The sequence below is a fragment of the Callorhinus ursinus genome, unplaced genomic scaffold (genome assembly GCF_003265705.2).
Source record: "Callorhinus ursinus isolate GAN/ISIS: 27379988/994484 unplaced genomic scaffold, GSC_fseal_2.0 scaffold5, whole genome shotgun sequence".
In the NCBI taxonomy this organism is placed as follows: domain Eukaryota; kingdom Metazoa; phylum Chordata; class Mammalia; order Carnivora; family Otariidae; genus Callorhinus; species Callorhinus ursinus.
The window spans coordinates 44,819,754-44,832,551 of NW_027397067.1; the positions used below are offsets into that span (position 1 = coordinate 44,819,754).

Genomic DNA, 12,798 nt, shown 5'->3' on the forward strand with positions numbered 1-12,798 from the left:
AAGGAAAGGTTACATCAAACATCTGACACGATTTCTCTTATTTCCATTTGCAATGAGCTAAGTCCAATAATTACGAATTATTAGAAATATTATTTTATGACATTTCCTATGAAATAGGTTGACTGTAATACTACTAGTAATAATAGCTAGGATTTATTTGAGTACTTTCTATGTGTCTGGCACTTCGCTAACTTTCGGACATATATCACCTTATCCCATTCCTACATCAACCCTGCAAGGTATGTATTATTATCATTACCATTTCAGTAGAGAAAGCCAATATTTGGAGAAATTAAGAAACTTGCCAATATCTCTGGTAAAAGGACTCAGCTTTTAAAACTGCACTATACAAAAATAAAAAGGATAGCTTAGGGGAACATCATCCTTTCCATGGTAAGCTCTCAAATGCCAACTTGAACAGTCATCATCATTTTTAAAAAGAAATTATTTAAGTAATTCTCAATTGCTTGTTTAAGCAAACAAAGTGAATATGGCATACCACTTCCCACAAGATGAATATGGTATATACCATTATCCACCTGGGTAAAACATGCAAGTTGAACAGTTATTGCAATGCTAATAATATTTTTAAAACTTAAAAAAATTATAGAATATAAGAGGTACAGACAACTGCAAAGAGAATGATACAGATGAATAAATTACTAATGCCAAAAGAAATGGGACGCCCACCCAAAGCCCTCCCTTTGCCCCCTCTCATCACACCAGCCCCCCTCCCACAAGGAACCACTGGCCTGACTTTATCGTAATCATTTTCTCGCCTTTCCTTATAGTTTCATCACCCAAGTACACAACCTTCAACACTATAGTTGAAGGTTTTGTTTTTTTTTTTTTCCAGATGGGTTTTTTAGGTCTCTTAATTTACAACTTCTCCATCCTCTCCCTTTTCTTTCTTGTAAAAATGATTTTTGAAGAAATGGAGCCATTTCAACCTGTAAAATGGCAATGTGAGCCTGAATTTGCTGATTGCATCAATACAAGTATTATAACTAGTTAGTATAAATCAAGCCATAAGGAGGAGATCAGGTAGAATGAAATGCAAACATCTTGTCTGCCAAACTCACAGGAGCATTAAGACTTTTTTCCTCTAACAAAAACCATGGGATGATGATGATGATGATGATGGTGATGATGATGATTTATTTTGCTTTTACAAAAGCTTTGATATAGTTGCCTTGAGGTAATCTGTTTCTTCCCTCCTCTTGCTGCCTCATACATACATCTTGTAGAAAATCTGGTAATGGGAAAATGCCATGTTGGATATATAAGAGATGCAAAAAAAAATCAATAAGCATAAATAAAACAAAAAAAGGATTTTTTTCTTGGGAACGAAATGGAAAGGACCAGCAACCTCTACCCAGCACTTTGGTTATTTGGAAATTTTGGCACTTTTCTTTCTTTTAAGAGACAGACAGATGCAGCTACCAGCAGAAAAGAAATAGATGGTATCAAAGCAAAAATCAATAAAAGGGTGATGTAAAACTCAAAGCAATTCTTCTTTAGTGCAATGAAATAAGCCATATTCATTCCCCTCCTCACGTTGCCTCTCACTACCACATTCTTTTCAAGCCACAGTTTCTAAGCAATGGCCTTCAGGCAAGGAATAAGGATAGCTGTGTAGTTAAACCTACTTGCTGTAAGATCTTGGAGCAAGTTATTTAGAGGTTTCCTTACAGGAACAGTGAAGCTAATATGTACCTTACGAGGTTGTTGTTGGGGCCTCCATTGAGATAATAGCTATAAAGTGTCACATAGTAAATGCATAACAAATGTCAGTCTCTTGGCTTTGCCTCTTCCTGGCCAAGTTGTATCAATTTTCCTTTAAATATGTTGACTTTAAACATTCAAGTCATTGAAAATCAAAAGTTCAAATAAAGGACATAAAAAATTCTGAATTTTCATCGCACCCTATGCAGAATAAACCTTTTGACAATGTCCTTGTGAATTTAGATACTTAGCAATATGCTTAAACTTTAAGAGCCAGGGACAAAACCCCTCTTTCACAATACTTCCCACGTTCATCCTTTCCTGTCGATTCCCTCCACAACCTTGCTGGTTTGGCACTATTTAATCCATCAGATAGCAAAAGGGAGACTGGAGATCTTTTATTCCAACCCTCATTTTCCTGGAGACGAAACTGAAGCCTAAGCACACTCTAGTTCACAGCAGAGACTAGACCACAGCCTCTAACACTGGTTGCTAATTAAGTGCCTACAGGGGCCAGTACGCAAAAGAGATGAGAGTAAAGGGAGGGGCTTAGGTGGGGAGCACAGCTGTCCTAAACGGTGAACTTCTGCTCACAGTTACCACGTGGGAGAAAAGGCCAAGTGCTGCTAGAACTTCGAACATTTAAAGAGATCACGGAAACTTGAAACTTCATATATAATCTACTTGCTTTTAAATGCTGGCAATGTATTAAACATTTTTTTTAAGCCTCTTTGCAGGTCAAACAAGGCACATCTGTGGGCTGGATTTAGCCAATTTGAGGCCTCTGCATCAACGCTGCTAACTTAGAATTTCTTTTATTTAATTTGCTTTGATTCTCATATTCCTTGCTAAAACAACAACAACAACAACAAACAAAAAAACAACCTTCGAGGGCTCCCCATTGCCTACAAGATAAAGTCCAAACTTCTTAACCAGTCCTTCAAGGCAATCCATGACTCTATTTAAGACCCCAAATTATATTTGCACCTTACAGTCTCTGTCTTCCCCTGCAACCAGAATGGCCACCGATTTCTACATCAGGTACAAAAATAGTCAGAAGGTCACCTGCCCAAGCCATGGGCTGTCCTTGGTCCCCAGACTTTTCCTCTCTTGGAATCCCTTCCACCTGTGCACTCCCATCAGTGAAACTCTGTCCATCTGTAAGCGCCCAGCTGAAATACCACCTTTTCACAAAACATCCCTGACGGCCCCTGCACAAAGCCACCTTGCTCTGAATTTCCACAGGACTTTATATCACTCACATGATACTTAAAACATACTGCCTTTTTTTGGAGTATAGCTCATTTCTCCTAGCAGCTAATAACACTCCTGGAGGGAAGGGTGAATAGGTTCACATGTTTTGTACAAAGTAGGGGGCTCGATAACTGTCTCAGAAATATTACCCTTTTATACCGAAAACTTGTAGATCAAACATGAAGAAAACACGTTTACCAAAATCCACCGCATCTGTACTTTCAGAGGCAGGCTCTTGAGTGACAAAAAGGAGCAAAGACCTCACTTCTCTGGCTTCCCAAAACATTTCCCCCACTGAACTACTACTTTCTACCCGCTTTAGGATTTCCTCCTCTAGAAGCACTCACATCTTTGCCGTGGACAACACTGATTCTAAGAGACCACTGTTAAATATTCATCTGTTATGTGAAAGTGTTGGTCTTTCTCTAGGAATAAGGTTACTTTATCAGTCTGATGATTATCACTTGGAAAAACGCAGAGAGCTAGGCTACTGTCATCAAATAGTTCAGTTGTGATAAAACTGATTAAACCATGAGTACTCAGCAACCAAGGCTAATTTTGAGTGTGAGAGTCCTAAACTGAGATCTCACACTTTTGTTTTTCGGGAGCCACGCCCATTTTCAGTCATCTACATTTGGCTGTGTCAAAAAAGAAAAGAAAAAAAAATTAGACTCCATTTTATTTTTGTTGGCCTGGCCCACACTAGAGGCACTCAATAAAATATTTGCTGAATGAATTTCAAAAAATCAATTTTCACACTCTTCTAAGTCTTATAAGATGGCCTAAATTTGTACAATATTGGGAAAAATTGATACAACCTTACCTCAAACTAGGTATAGTTTGGATGTCAGTTGAGTAATTTCAATTAGCATACCCTGGATACACCCTTTTAAACCTGTACAAATATATACTGTCAAAGGCAAGTTAGGCCTTGCAAACATCAAGTTAGGTCCCCACATTTATGTCACGTGGTAATCTGTTTTGCTGTTAGAGAGCCAAGACAATCTTGAATTCCAGGAAACATCAACGAGAACTGACTACAGGAGTTTCAACTATGAGAACAATGTTTTTTCCTGTTTTGGATGATGCCATTGTAGGTCGCAACTACTAACCCTCTAATTTCTTTACCAAAAGAAAAAAGTTCATTCTTAAACCTTTACTGGGAGTGCCTCTAGCAGAAGCACATTATAGCATGTTTATAATATTTACTAGCATAAGCATAATTTAACAGACTCAAAGAGCTTTCCATAAAAAGCAATTTTTTTCTTTGTAACTCCTGAGAAGGAAGAACTGGAAGAGTTAAAAAACAGTGACCAAGAGGCTCTGAGTCCCCTCATTTTTCCTACTTTAGTACGTTTTGTGGTGAGACAGACTTCAAGCAATACCCTCTCCTTTGTTGAAAACGAATTAAGGTGAACATGCTTATCCTGTCTTTATATAAATAATTTTGTGTTAAATTTCTGAAAACAAAATTTCAATATTTTATAAATTAACATTCAAAACACTTTTCTAGTGTCCTTAGAGGAATTCTAGACCTTTGATTATTGGTTAAAACACGATGTACCCCAACAGTAACAAATACTTTGATTATATTGTTGCAAACTAAGAAGGCCCACGGATTTGTTAAAGAACAAGAAAAAAGTAACACACTTATGAACCCAGGAGGAAGCCCGGGATCCAGCAAGATCTCTTGCTCCCACTTGAAAGAATATAAATGCGCCCAGAGGAAGGGCTCGCCAGGGCTGTTTTTCTATCTTAAATCAAGACAAAAATAAATGGGCAGCTCCACTCCCCTTTGATCTTCTTCAGAGTATATTTCCAGCATAAACTGGCATTGTTTAGGCTGACGATGTTTCCCCAGAGGACCGGTGAGACAGAAGGAGAGAGTCATGCAATCGCAACCCAAGAATATGGGTGTTCTTCGCACGGAAATGGAAACGCCGTGCTGAGCCAGCGGGGACACGCGCGCGCAGACCATCTGCGCGGGAGGGACATTTGGAAGCCCTTAATGAGTTCCCTGCTTCTGAGAATGGGGTGTCATTTACTTTTCACTGTAAAATGATCGGGGTGGAGGGGAACTGAATACGGGTGGAGGGCAGTCACCCCACACTCCTAGAATCCTTCCGGGAGCAGGCGGATTCAGGCTGGAGAGGCGGGAATGTTCGGGACCAAGGGGCCCCGGAATGACCCCGGAGAGGTCGGAGCCGCAGACCTAAGCGCCCCACTCCCAGGGACTGATGCGGCGGAGAGTTAGGCCGGGGGAGGGGGGCCCCACAGGAGGGGTAGTTCAGGGAACGTGTGGAAACATCACGTCAGCTCTTCCCGGTGTCTGAGGGCTGGCAGGCGCGCGGCCGAGGAGCAGGAGTCGCCGCGGCCCCGCCCGTGTCCCCACCGGGCGACTGGGGCGGCTGGCCCCTTACCTGGTTCCTGCGGTACCACGCGCCCGACAGGGAGCCGTTGCCGGCGCCCAGCGCCCAGTACGTGAAGTTCCGGGACAGCTCGTCCACCGCAGCCGAGGCGGCGGCCATTGGGGCTCGCTCCCGGCGCTCGGGCTCGGGCTCGGGCTCGGCCTCCGGCTGCCTCCCGGCCCCGCCGCTCCTCCAGGCGCCGCGGAGGAGGCGCGCCCGGCCGAGGCCGCACCCGGGCCGCGCCGAGGCCACTTCCTGCTCGGCGCCCGGAATGGCTGGCGCATCGCGGCTACCTGGCTCCCGCCCCCGCGCGGCGGGCAGGTGCGGCTCCCGCCCGCACGCCCCGCCTGGCCCGGCGCGGCCTCGGTCCTCTGGCGCCAGGTGCCCGCGGGGACCCCCGCCGTCTGCGGCCTCTCGGGGCCGCCCGGCTCGCGGCGCATCGTCGGGGCCGCGGGGCCTGGGCGCTCGGCATCCTCACTGGCCAGACCGCCCAGGGCGGATCCCCGTGCGCGCGGGTGGCCGCACCTGCTGGGGCGAGAAGGAGGTGTCTCCAAAGGCGCTTCCAGCCCCAGCGAGCGCTCGGTCAGGACGCACTGAAGTGAATGGGAGAGAAACCCCTCCGTCTAGCCCAGAGCAGCCCCCTTCACCCCGTCTGTACCTGGCAGTTCCAGCTATCACACTTCCAGTGTTTCTCACTTGAACTTTCAAAGTTGTTTGCATATGGAAAAGTCACGAGTTCCCGAAAATATTGTAAGCAACATGAGAATAAAGGTTGGATCGATTAAATCTCAATATCAACAACTGATAGATCTTAGTAAATATTCCCGCAATGAAGGAAGGAATCTCCTGGTGGTAGCTGGAGGACCCCAAAGTTTCCTTCAGAAACGGGGTTTACTTAAGATGGAACCAGAAGGAATTGCTGAAATGTTGCCAACTGCCGGATTTAAGAATTTAGAATGGGAGATCATTGTTAATGGTCTTAAAGAACTCTAACTAGATGTTTTGGTTTTGTCTGTATTCAAATTCTACTGTTCCTACACAAATGACTTGTAAGGCACCACTGACCTTGAGAATCCTGTGATTCTATATTGTTGCCTGAAGCCCCGGCACTTGCAATTCTTTTGTTTACACAATGCTGAGATTCTTCTTAGGTAATGTATTTTGACTGCCATGACTTCATTACAGAGAGACCTTCAAGAAAAGAGAATTGCTGCCTAGTGAAAAACTGGGAGAAAGTTTTCAGTGTTTATTAGGGGATGTGTGCAAATGAGAAGGAAATGAGAAAAATATCATTTTAGGTAAAGAAATAACAAGACATGTCATCTGGGAAGCTGTGTGGTTTCTTGCTTGAGCACCACCCAAAATGCTCAATGAACAGTTACTACGGTAGCTAACTATATGCAATTTTAAGAGGTTCATTTATTTCAAATAAATATCTGAAGGAAAAAGTGTCTATTTTTTATATCTTCTATAATATCACATTAACTTGTGTTGGTGACTTTATTAATGCTTCCTTCAGCTGAGCTGCTTTAGGGTACCAGTAACAGAATATCCTGGTAAAAGTGGCTTAGACAACAAGCATCTATTATCCCCGGAGGAAATTTTGTTCTGTATGGCTCAATGATGTCATCACTTCCATCTTTCTGCTCTACCATCCCGGTTATGTTAGGCTTTTCCCTTTTCATAGTGGCAGCTCCAGGCATTACATGCAAACAGGACCACATCTAGGAAAAAAAAAATCAAAAAACAAAAACGAGGCATAGCTTCTTTTTTTCAAAAAGATTTTATTTATTTATTTGACAGAAAGAGAGAGAGAGAGAGAGAGCACAAGCAGGGGGAGCCCCAGAGGGAGAGGGAGAAGCAGGCTCTCTGCTGAACAGGGAGCCCCATGCGGGGCTCAATCCCAGGACCCTGGGATCATGACCTGAGTCGAAAGGCAGATAGATGTTTAACAGACTGAGCCACCCTGGCACCCAAGAGGCGTTTCTTCTTATGCATCTTTTGATTAGAGGAAAACTTTTTTCAGACTCCTCCAGCAGACTCCCTTTCAGGTCCCATTAGCCAGGACTGGGTCACATGCCCATCAATGCTCTACGTGCAAAAGGAAGCTGGGAAAGTGACTCTCAGGCATTTCCAGCCTTCAGTGTGGGAGTAGAGCTCTATCAGCAAGGAAGAAGCCAGGATGGGGTGGGAGGGTACCATCAGCAGAGCCTGGCACAACCACTCCTCAGTATATATTCTATCAGCCAGATTGTAACTAGTCATGCTGTCTCTAACAAGCAAGATAATAAATGGATCGTGTCACTTTCCTGTTTCAAATGCTACCAAACCTCCCCATTGACACAATAAAGTTCACACTTTTTAAGCTTGGCATATGAGATACTTTATGATCTGGCCCCCCTACGCTGCTACACTCAAAACACTCCCATTTTATCTTTTTAATTAAAAAGATCATTTTCTGTTTCTTTGCATTTGTTTAAAAAACGTCTAATTTTGGAGGAAGACAGCACTTGGTACAGAAGAAGTATGATGTGTAGCCCGTGACATGCTGTTCTCCAGAGTCCAAGATGCCGCTGCCGTTGCTGTGGTTGTCCTAGTGCGTGGGGGTGGTTGGAACAAAGAATTCGTGACCAATGTTCCTTTCCACTCAGTTTACAAGGAGGCGGCAGGAATGCTGTGTGAGCTATTTTGGTCCCAGCAGTGTAGGAGTTGCTGGAGGCTGTTCAGGGCTTTATGACGGCCTCTACCTCTTGCGGATTTTCTTTCGGGGATATCCTGTTCACTTTATAGGACACCAAAAGCCTTTGATCAACTGCCTGTTTTGAGCACTGAAATGGTGGAGGTCTGTTCCTCAGTTAATTCAAGGAATTCTGTTCTGGTGCCACATCATTTGAAGCTAAATCCTGACTCCACTGCAGATTGGCTGTGTGATTTTGATCAAGTTGCTTAATTTCTCTGTGCTTTGCATCCATCTGTAAAATGGAGCTGATGAGTACTGAAACATAGAAAGTACTCTTTAACTGCTATCATTTACTACTTATGACTGTGGGAGAGGGGAGAATTCTTTAAACAAACAAATACACACAAAAATACAAACCACAGAGGATAAGATTGATAACACACAATTGCAATAAAATTAAGAAACTTCATATATCAATAGACCATAAAATATAAAAAGATAAGTCACAAAGTGAGAACACTATTTGTCATGACATATAACCGACAAAGTTTCACATCCAGAATATGTAAGTAACTCCAATAGGTCAATAAGAGAATGCCAGATAACCCAGCAGAACAAAAGGGCAAAAACATAAACAGGCATATTTCATAAGATAAAGTATAAATGGCTGATAAACATATGAAATGCTTCTGTCTCACCACTAATCAGAAAAATGCAAATTAAAAAGCCAAATGAGAATCAATTTATACTTACCTGGTTGGCAAAAAAAAAAAAAAAATTTAATTTTTGTATTGTTTCAGTTCATTTGGGCTGCTATAGCAAAATACTAATGACTGGATAGCTTATAAACAACAGAAATTCATTGCTCCCAGTTTTGAGGCTGGGAAGTCCAAGATCAAGGCACCAGCATGGTCACATTCAGGAAGGCCCTCTTCCTCGTTCACAGCCAGCACCTACGGGCTAGAGATCTCTCTGGAGCCTCTTTTATAAGGCACTAATCTTAAAGGCTCCACTTTCCAAGGCCTCACCTACTAATATCATCAACCTTTGGGCAGGTTTGGGTTTCAACACATGAATTCTGGGGGGACACAAACATTCAGATCACAGCACATACAAATTTTGGTAAGGATCTGGAGTAACAGAAACTCCTTTTCACTGCTGATGCTATTAACATTGGAAATAATTTGACATGATTTGGTAAAGATAAAGGTGCTTCTGTGAATTTCACTCTTAGGTATATGGCCCAGAGAAACATGGATAGCAGGAGAGATGTACAAGGATAACAGCACTCTTTGTAAAAGCAAAACAAAAACAAAAAAATGGCGACACCTCAAGCGTCCATCAACAGAAGAAACAGTGGGCAAGTGAACTTTGATACTCTTATACAATAAACTACTAGACAGCAATGAAATTGCCTATGCCACAGCTATCCCGTATCCACATTGACATGGATGAATCCCACAGACATGATATTGAGTTAAAAAAGCAAGTCCACAGATTATAATACCGTGTGATTCAAAAGCATGCAAAATCAGACAACACACTATACATCCATATGTAGGAAAATCTAAAGAAAAGCAAGGGGATGATAAACACAAAATTTGGATAGTGGTTCAAAGGTATTGGCAATGTTTTACTTCCTAAACTGAGTGATGGGCTACATGGGCATTTATTTTATTATTATTATGAAAGATACACAATGATGTCTCATGTGACATAATTTTTATAAGTGTAATATTTTATAACTAACACAAAAGATTAATTAAGAATAAAAATGCAAGGTTTTGTGGTCAAACTTTCCAAAAGTTCAAGGTTGGTAGACCTGGATTTAAGTTCAGTCTTCTGCTCCTTATCAGCTGCGTGGCTTTGGGCAAATTCTTTGAGATTCAGTTTCCCAATTCATGAAGTTGGAAATAATAATATTTTGTTTCAAAGACTGTTGTAAACATTCAGTACCAGGCAATGTGAGCGAGAAACACTTTATAGTTCAGCTCAGTTCACCAAACACTTGGTGCCGGACACGGGCTCTGTGCCCAGGGGCTGACACAGACATGGGCAGACAGGCAGGTAAACAGGTAGACTCAAGTTAACTTTAGCATGAGAGCCAGGGGACAGCAAAATAGCTGTTCTCAGCTCAGCTTGGGAAGACAAGTGCAGCCTGCGAAGGCCAACTAGCAGGGGGTGCTGAGTGTTCCGAATCCCGAGGATGAGTTAGCCACTGCAGAAGGGAGGTGGGAGTGAGCAGGACTGACAGAAGGAACAGCATAAACCAAGGCCAGAGGCCAGAAACAGTATAGTGTGCATGTGTCCACATTAGTCATGGCTGGGATGAGATTTACCCGAGTAAGGACAGCAGGACCAGTAGGGCCGGGAAATAGAGGATTTGTATGCTGGGTTATCAAGGCTGGACTTGACCCTTAATGGCAGCCTTTGAGTAAGTTTACATAAGGGAACAGCAGGACAGTGTTAGTGCTTTAAAAGATTCTCTGCTGGAAGGGCAGGGATGGTTTCGGTGGAAAACACCGGAGAGGGAGAGTCAAGTGAGGAGCCTACAACGGCTCAAGTGAGGATGCGTGGCAAGGGCTAGAGAGTGCAGAGATTTCAGCAATGTTTCCAAGCAAAACCAGCACAACCCGTGGATGGGGCAGGGGAGGGAGAGAGAAGGGGTGGAGGGGAGATGTGAAGCAGGGGAGAGAGAGTCTAAGATGTGTTCCAGTTTGCACTGATGAGTGCTAAGGCAGCACCACTTACCGACATGGGGACTAGGAAAGAGGATTCAGTTTAGGGGGAGAGGGTCAGTTCAGTTTGAGCTGAAGACTTACTGAATTTGAAGAGCTTGTGGGGCACAAGCACAAGGATGTGCACAATTACCTTAAGATGCAGGGGTGAAGTCTGGGACCGGGGAGATTTGGCAGCCACCAGTGTGCAGGTGCATGAGACCGGCCAGGGAGAGCAATGGCCCCCATTTTTTGGAGTCAGACTAGGCAAACTTTTTCTATAAAGGGCCAGATAGTAAATATTATAGGTTTTGTGGACCATATGGTCTCCTACCATAACTATTCAACTCTGCTGTTATAGTGCAGAAGCAGCCACAGACAGTATGTAAATTAGTGTGTGGCTGTGTTCCAATAAAACTTTATTTACAAAATAAATAAAACAAGGACCGCTTGAGAGTAAGAGAATACATTTGCTAGGCCTCTTGGCACGTGAGCGACAGGATCCCAAACCAAAGGAAAATTCAACAATTCATAACTAAGACCTGGGAAGGCAGGGATGGAGCCAGACCACTAGATCCAGGAACCTGATTTCTGGGTATGGGCTTCATCCTCAGGGCAGCTTCACATGGTGGGGACATGGCCACAGCAACTCCTGGGGTCTGTCCTTAGAGCCTGGGTTCAGAAAAGTAAAGAGAGTGTGACAGATTGGTTATTGTTCCCAGGTATTCATGCCCCCTCCCAATGCAGGGATATATGTATTATTCACCCCCAACTCCTCATTCCTTCCCCCCACCAGCCAATTGCCAAATGATCGCAATTCCTCCCACCAGAGGCAGCATCTCAGGGATGCTAGGTTTGGCCACATGGCTTGCTTTGGAAATGTGGACAGTGACAATGTGACAGTTCTGGGCCAAGACCTTAAGAGGTATCCCATATTTCTGCTCGCACTGTATTCCTTTGCTCTATCCTGAGAAGAGGAAGCCTTAAGTAGCCAGTGGTCCAGAGAGAATGAAGACACCTGTGGAGCCCACCTGGAGCCAACCCTTGCCACATCTGGCCTGTGGACTCAGGGACAAGAAAATAAATATTGGTTGGGCATACCCTTAATCAGTGTCATTTAGAAAGTCCTGGTGGAATACTGACCTGATCTGGGGACATGTAACCCATCTCAGGACCAATTACTGAGAGCAGAGAGATTTGGATCCTGCGCTCACTCTCTTTGAGAGGTGGGGGCAGTTACCAAGGTGAGGAGAGGTGGGCTGAGCAGACCAAAGCAGTAGCCAGTGCTGTGGAGAAGCCATGGGGAGTCGTGCCAGGGACATAGGCAAAAGCGAGGACCACAGATGGCCACGAGGACACGGAGACAATAAATGAAAGGTGTTCATGTGCTTTGGCAATAATGACCAATAAAAGTCATCAGTGATCTTTGAGCAGGTTCAGTTGAGTGTTGGGTGCACCAGCCAGATGATAGTTGATGATCATATTTCAATAAACCCTAATTCACTATAGGAGCGTTAGCTATTCCCAAGAAGGACCTTAGATAAGGAGCAGGTTAGGAGTCCGCGAGTTGGGGGTCAGGAGTTTCATTAATCAGTGCAGCACTATGAAGCCACGGGAAGCCTCCAGGGAAAGGGAGTGTTGGGATCATCCACACTAGAGGGAGATGATTCTTGAAGTGGGAGATACAGCCCTCAAGGGTGGAATCAGGGTGAAAGGTGGAGCACAGTCTTGGTGTGACCCTCAGGGCCTGTAGCAGCAGAATTGTATTTTTGGGAGCCAGATGTGAAGGCAGGATCCAAGTGACATGGAAATTAAAACAGCAGGGTTTAGTGAGAGATCACGAGGGAGGTGGGAAAGGCCAAGGGAGGAGAGAGCTGATAAGAGTAGCTGGTCTCAGACCTGGAGAAACAGTAACAGAGCCAGCCGTCCCGCACAAGCATCCAATTGGCAAAATGTTAATCTAGTGCCCACCCCCTTTTGGGACTCTGACCCTGTCTTGACTTCTTTCAGGCCC

General features: G+C 44.0%; 1 protein-coding gene across 5 annotated transcripts in view; it reads right to left on the reverse strand.

The window, feature by feature from the left end:
• The window catches only part of NIPAL2 (NIPA like domain containing 2), a 75,209-nt gene extending 68,679 nt beyond the window's left edge, over positions 1–6,530 (reverse strand). For 2 of the 5 annotated variants that reach the window (XM_073893006.1, XM_073893005.1), the window contains exon 1: positions 6,046–6,530. Coding sequence is in view for 1 of the 5 variants with exons in the window: in XM_025870898.2 (XP_025726683.1) it covers positions 5,400–5,507 (108 nt within the window). In the remaining 4 variants the exon portion in view is untranslated. Of the gene's footprint in view, positions 1–1,082; positions 1,253–5,399; positions 5,782–6,045 lie in introns of those variants that run through there. The other 3 variants (XM_073893002.1, XM_073893001.1, XM_025870898.2) reach the window with 3 other exon arrangements.
• Positions 6,531–12,798: the final 6,268 nt, after the last annotated feature.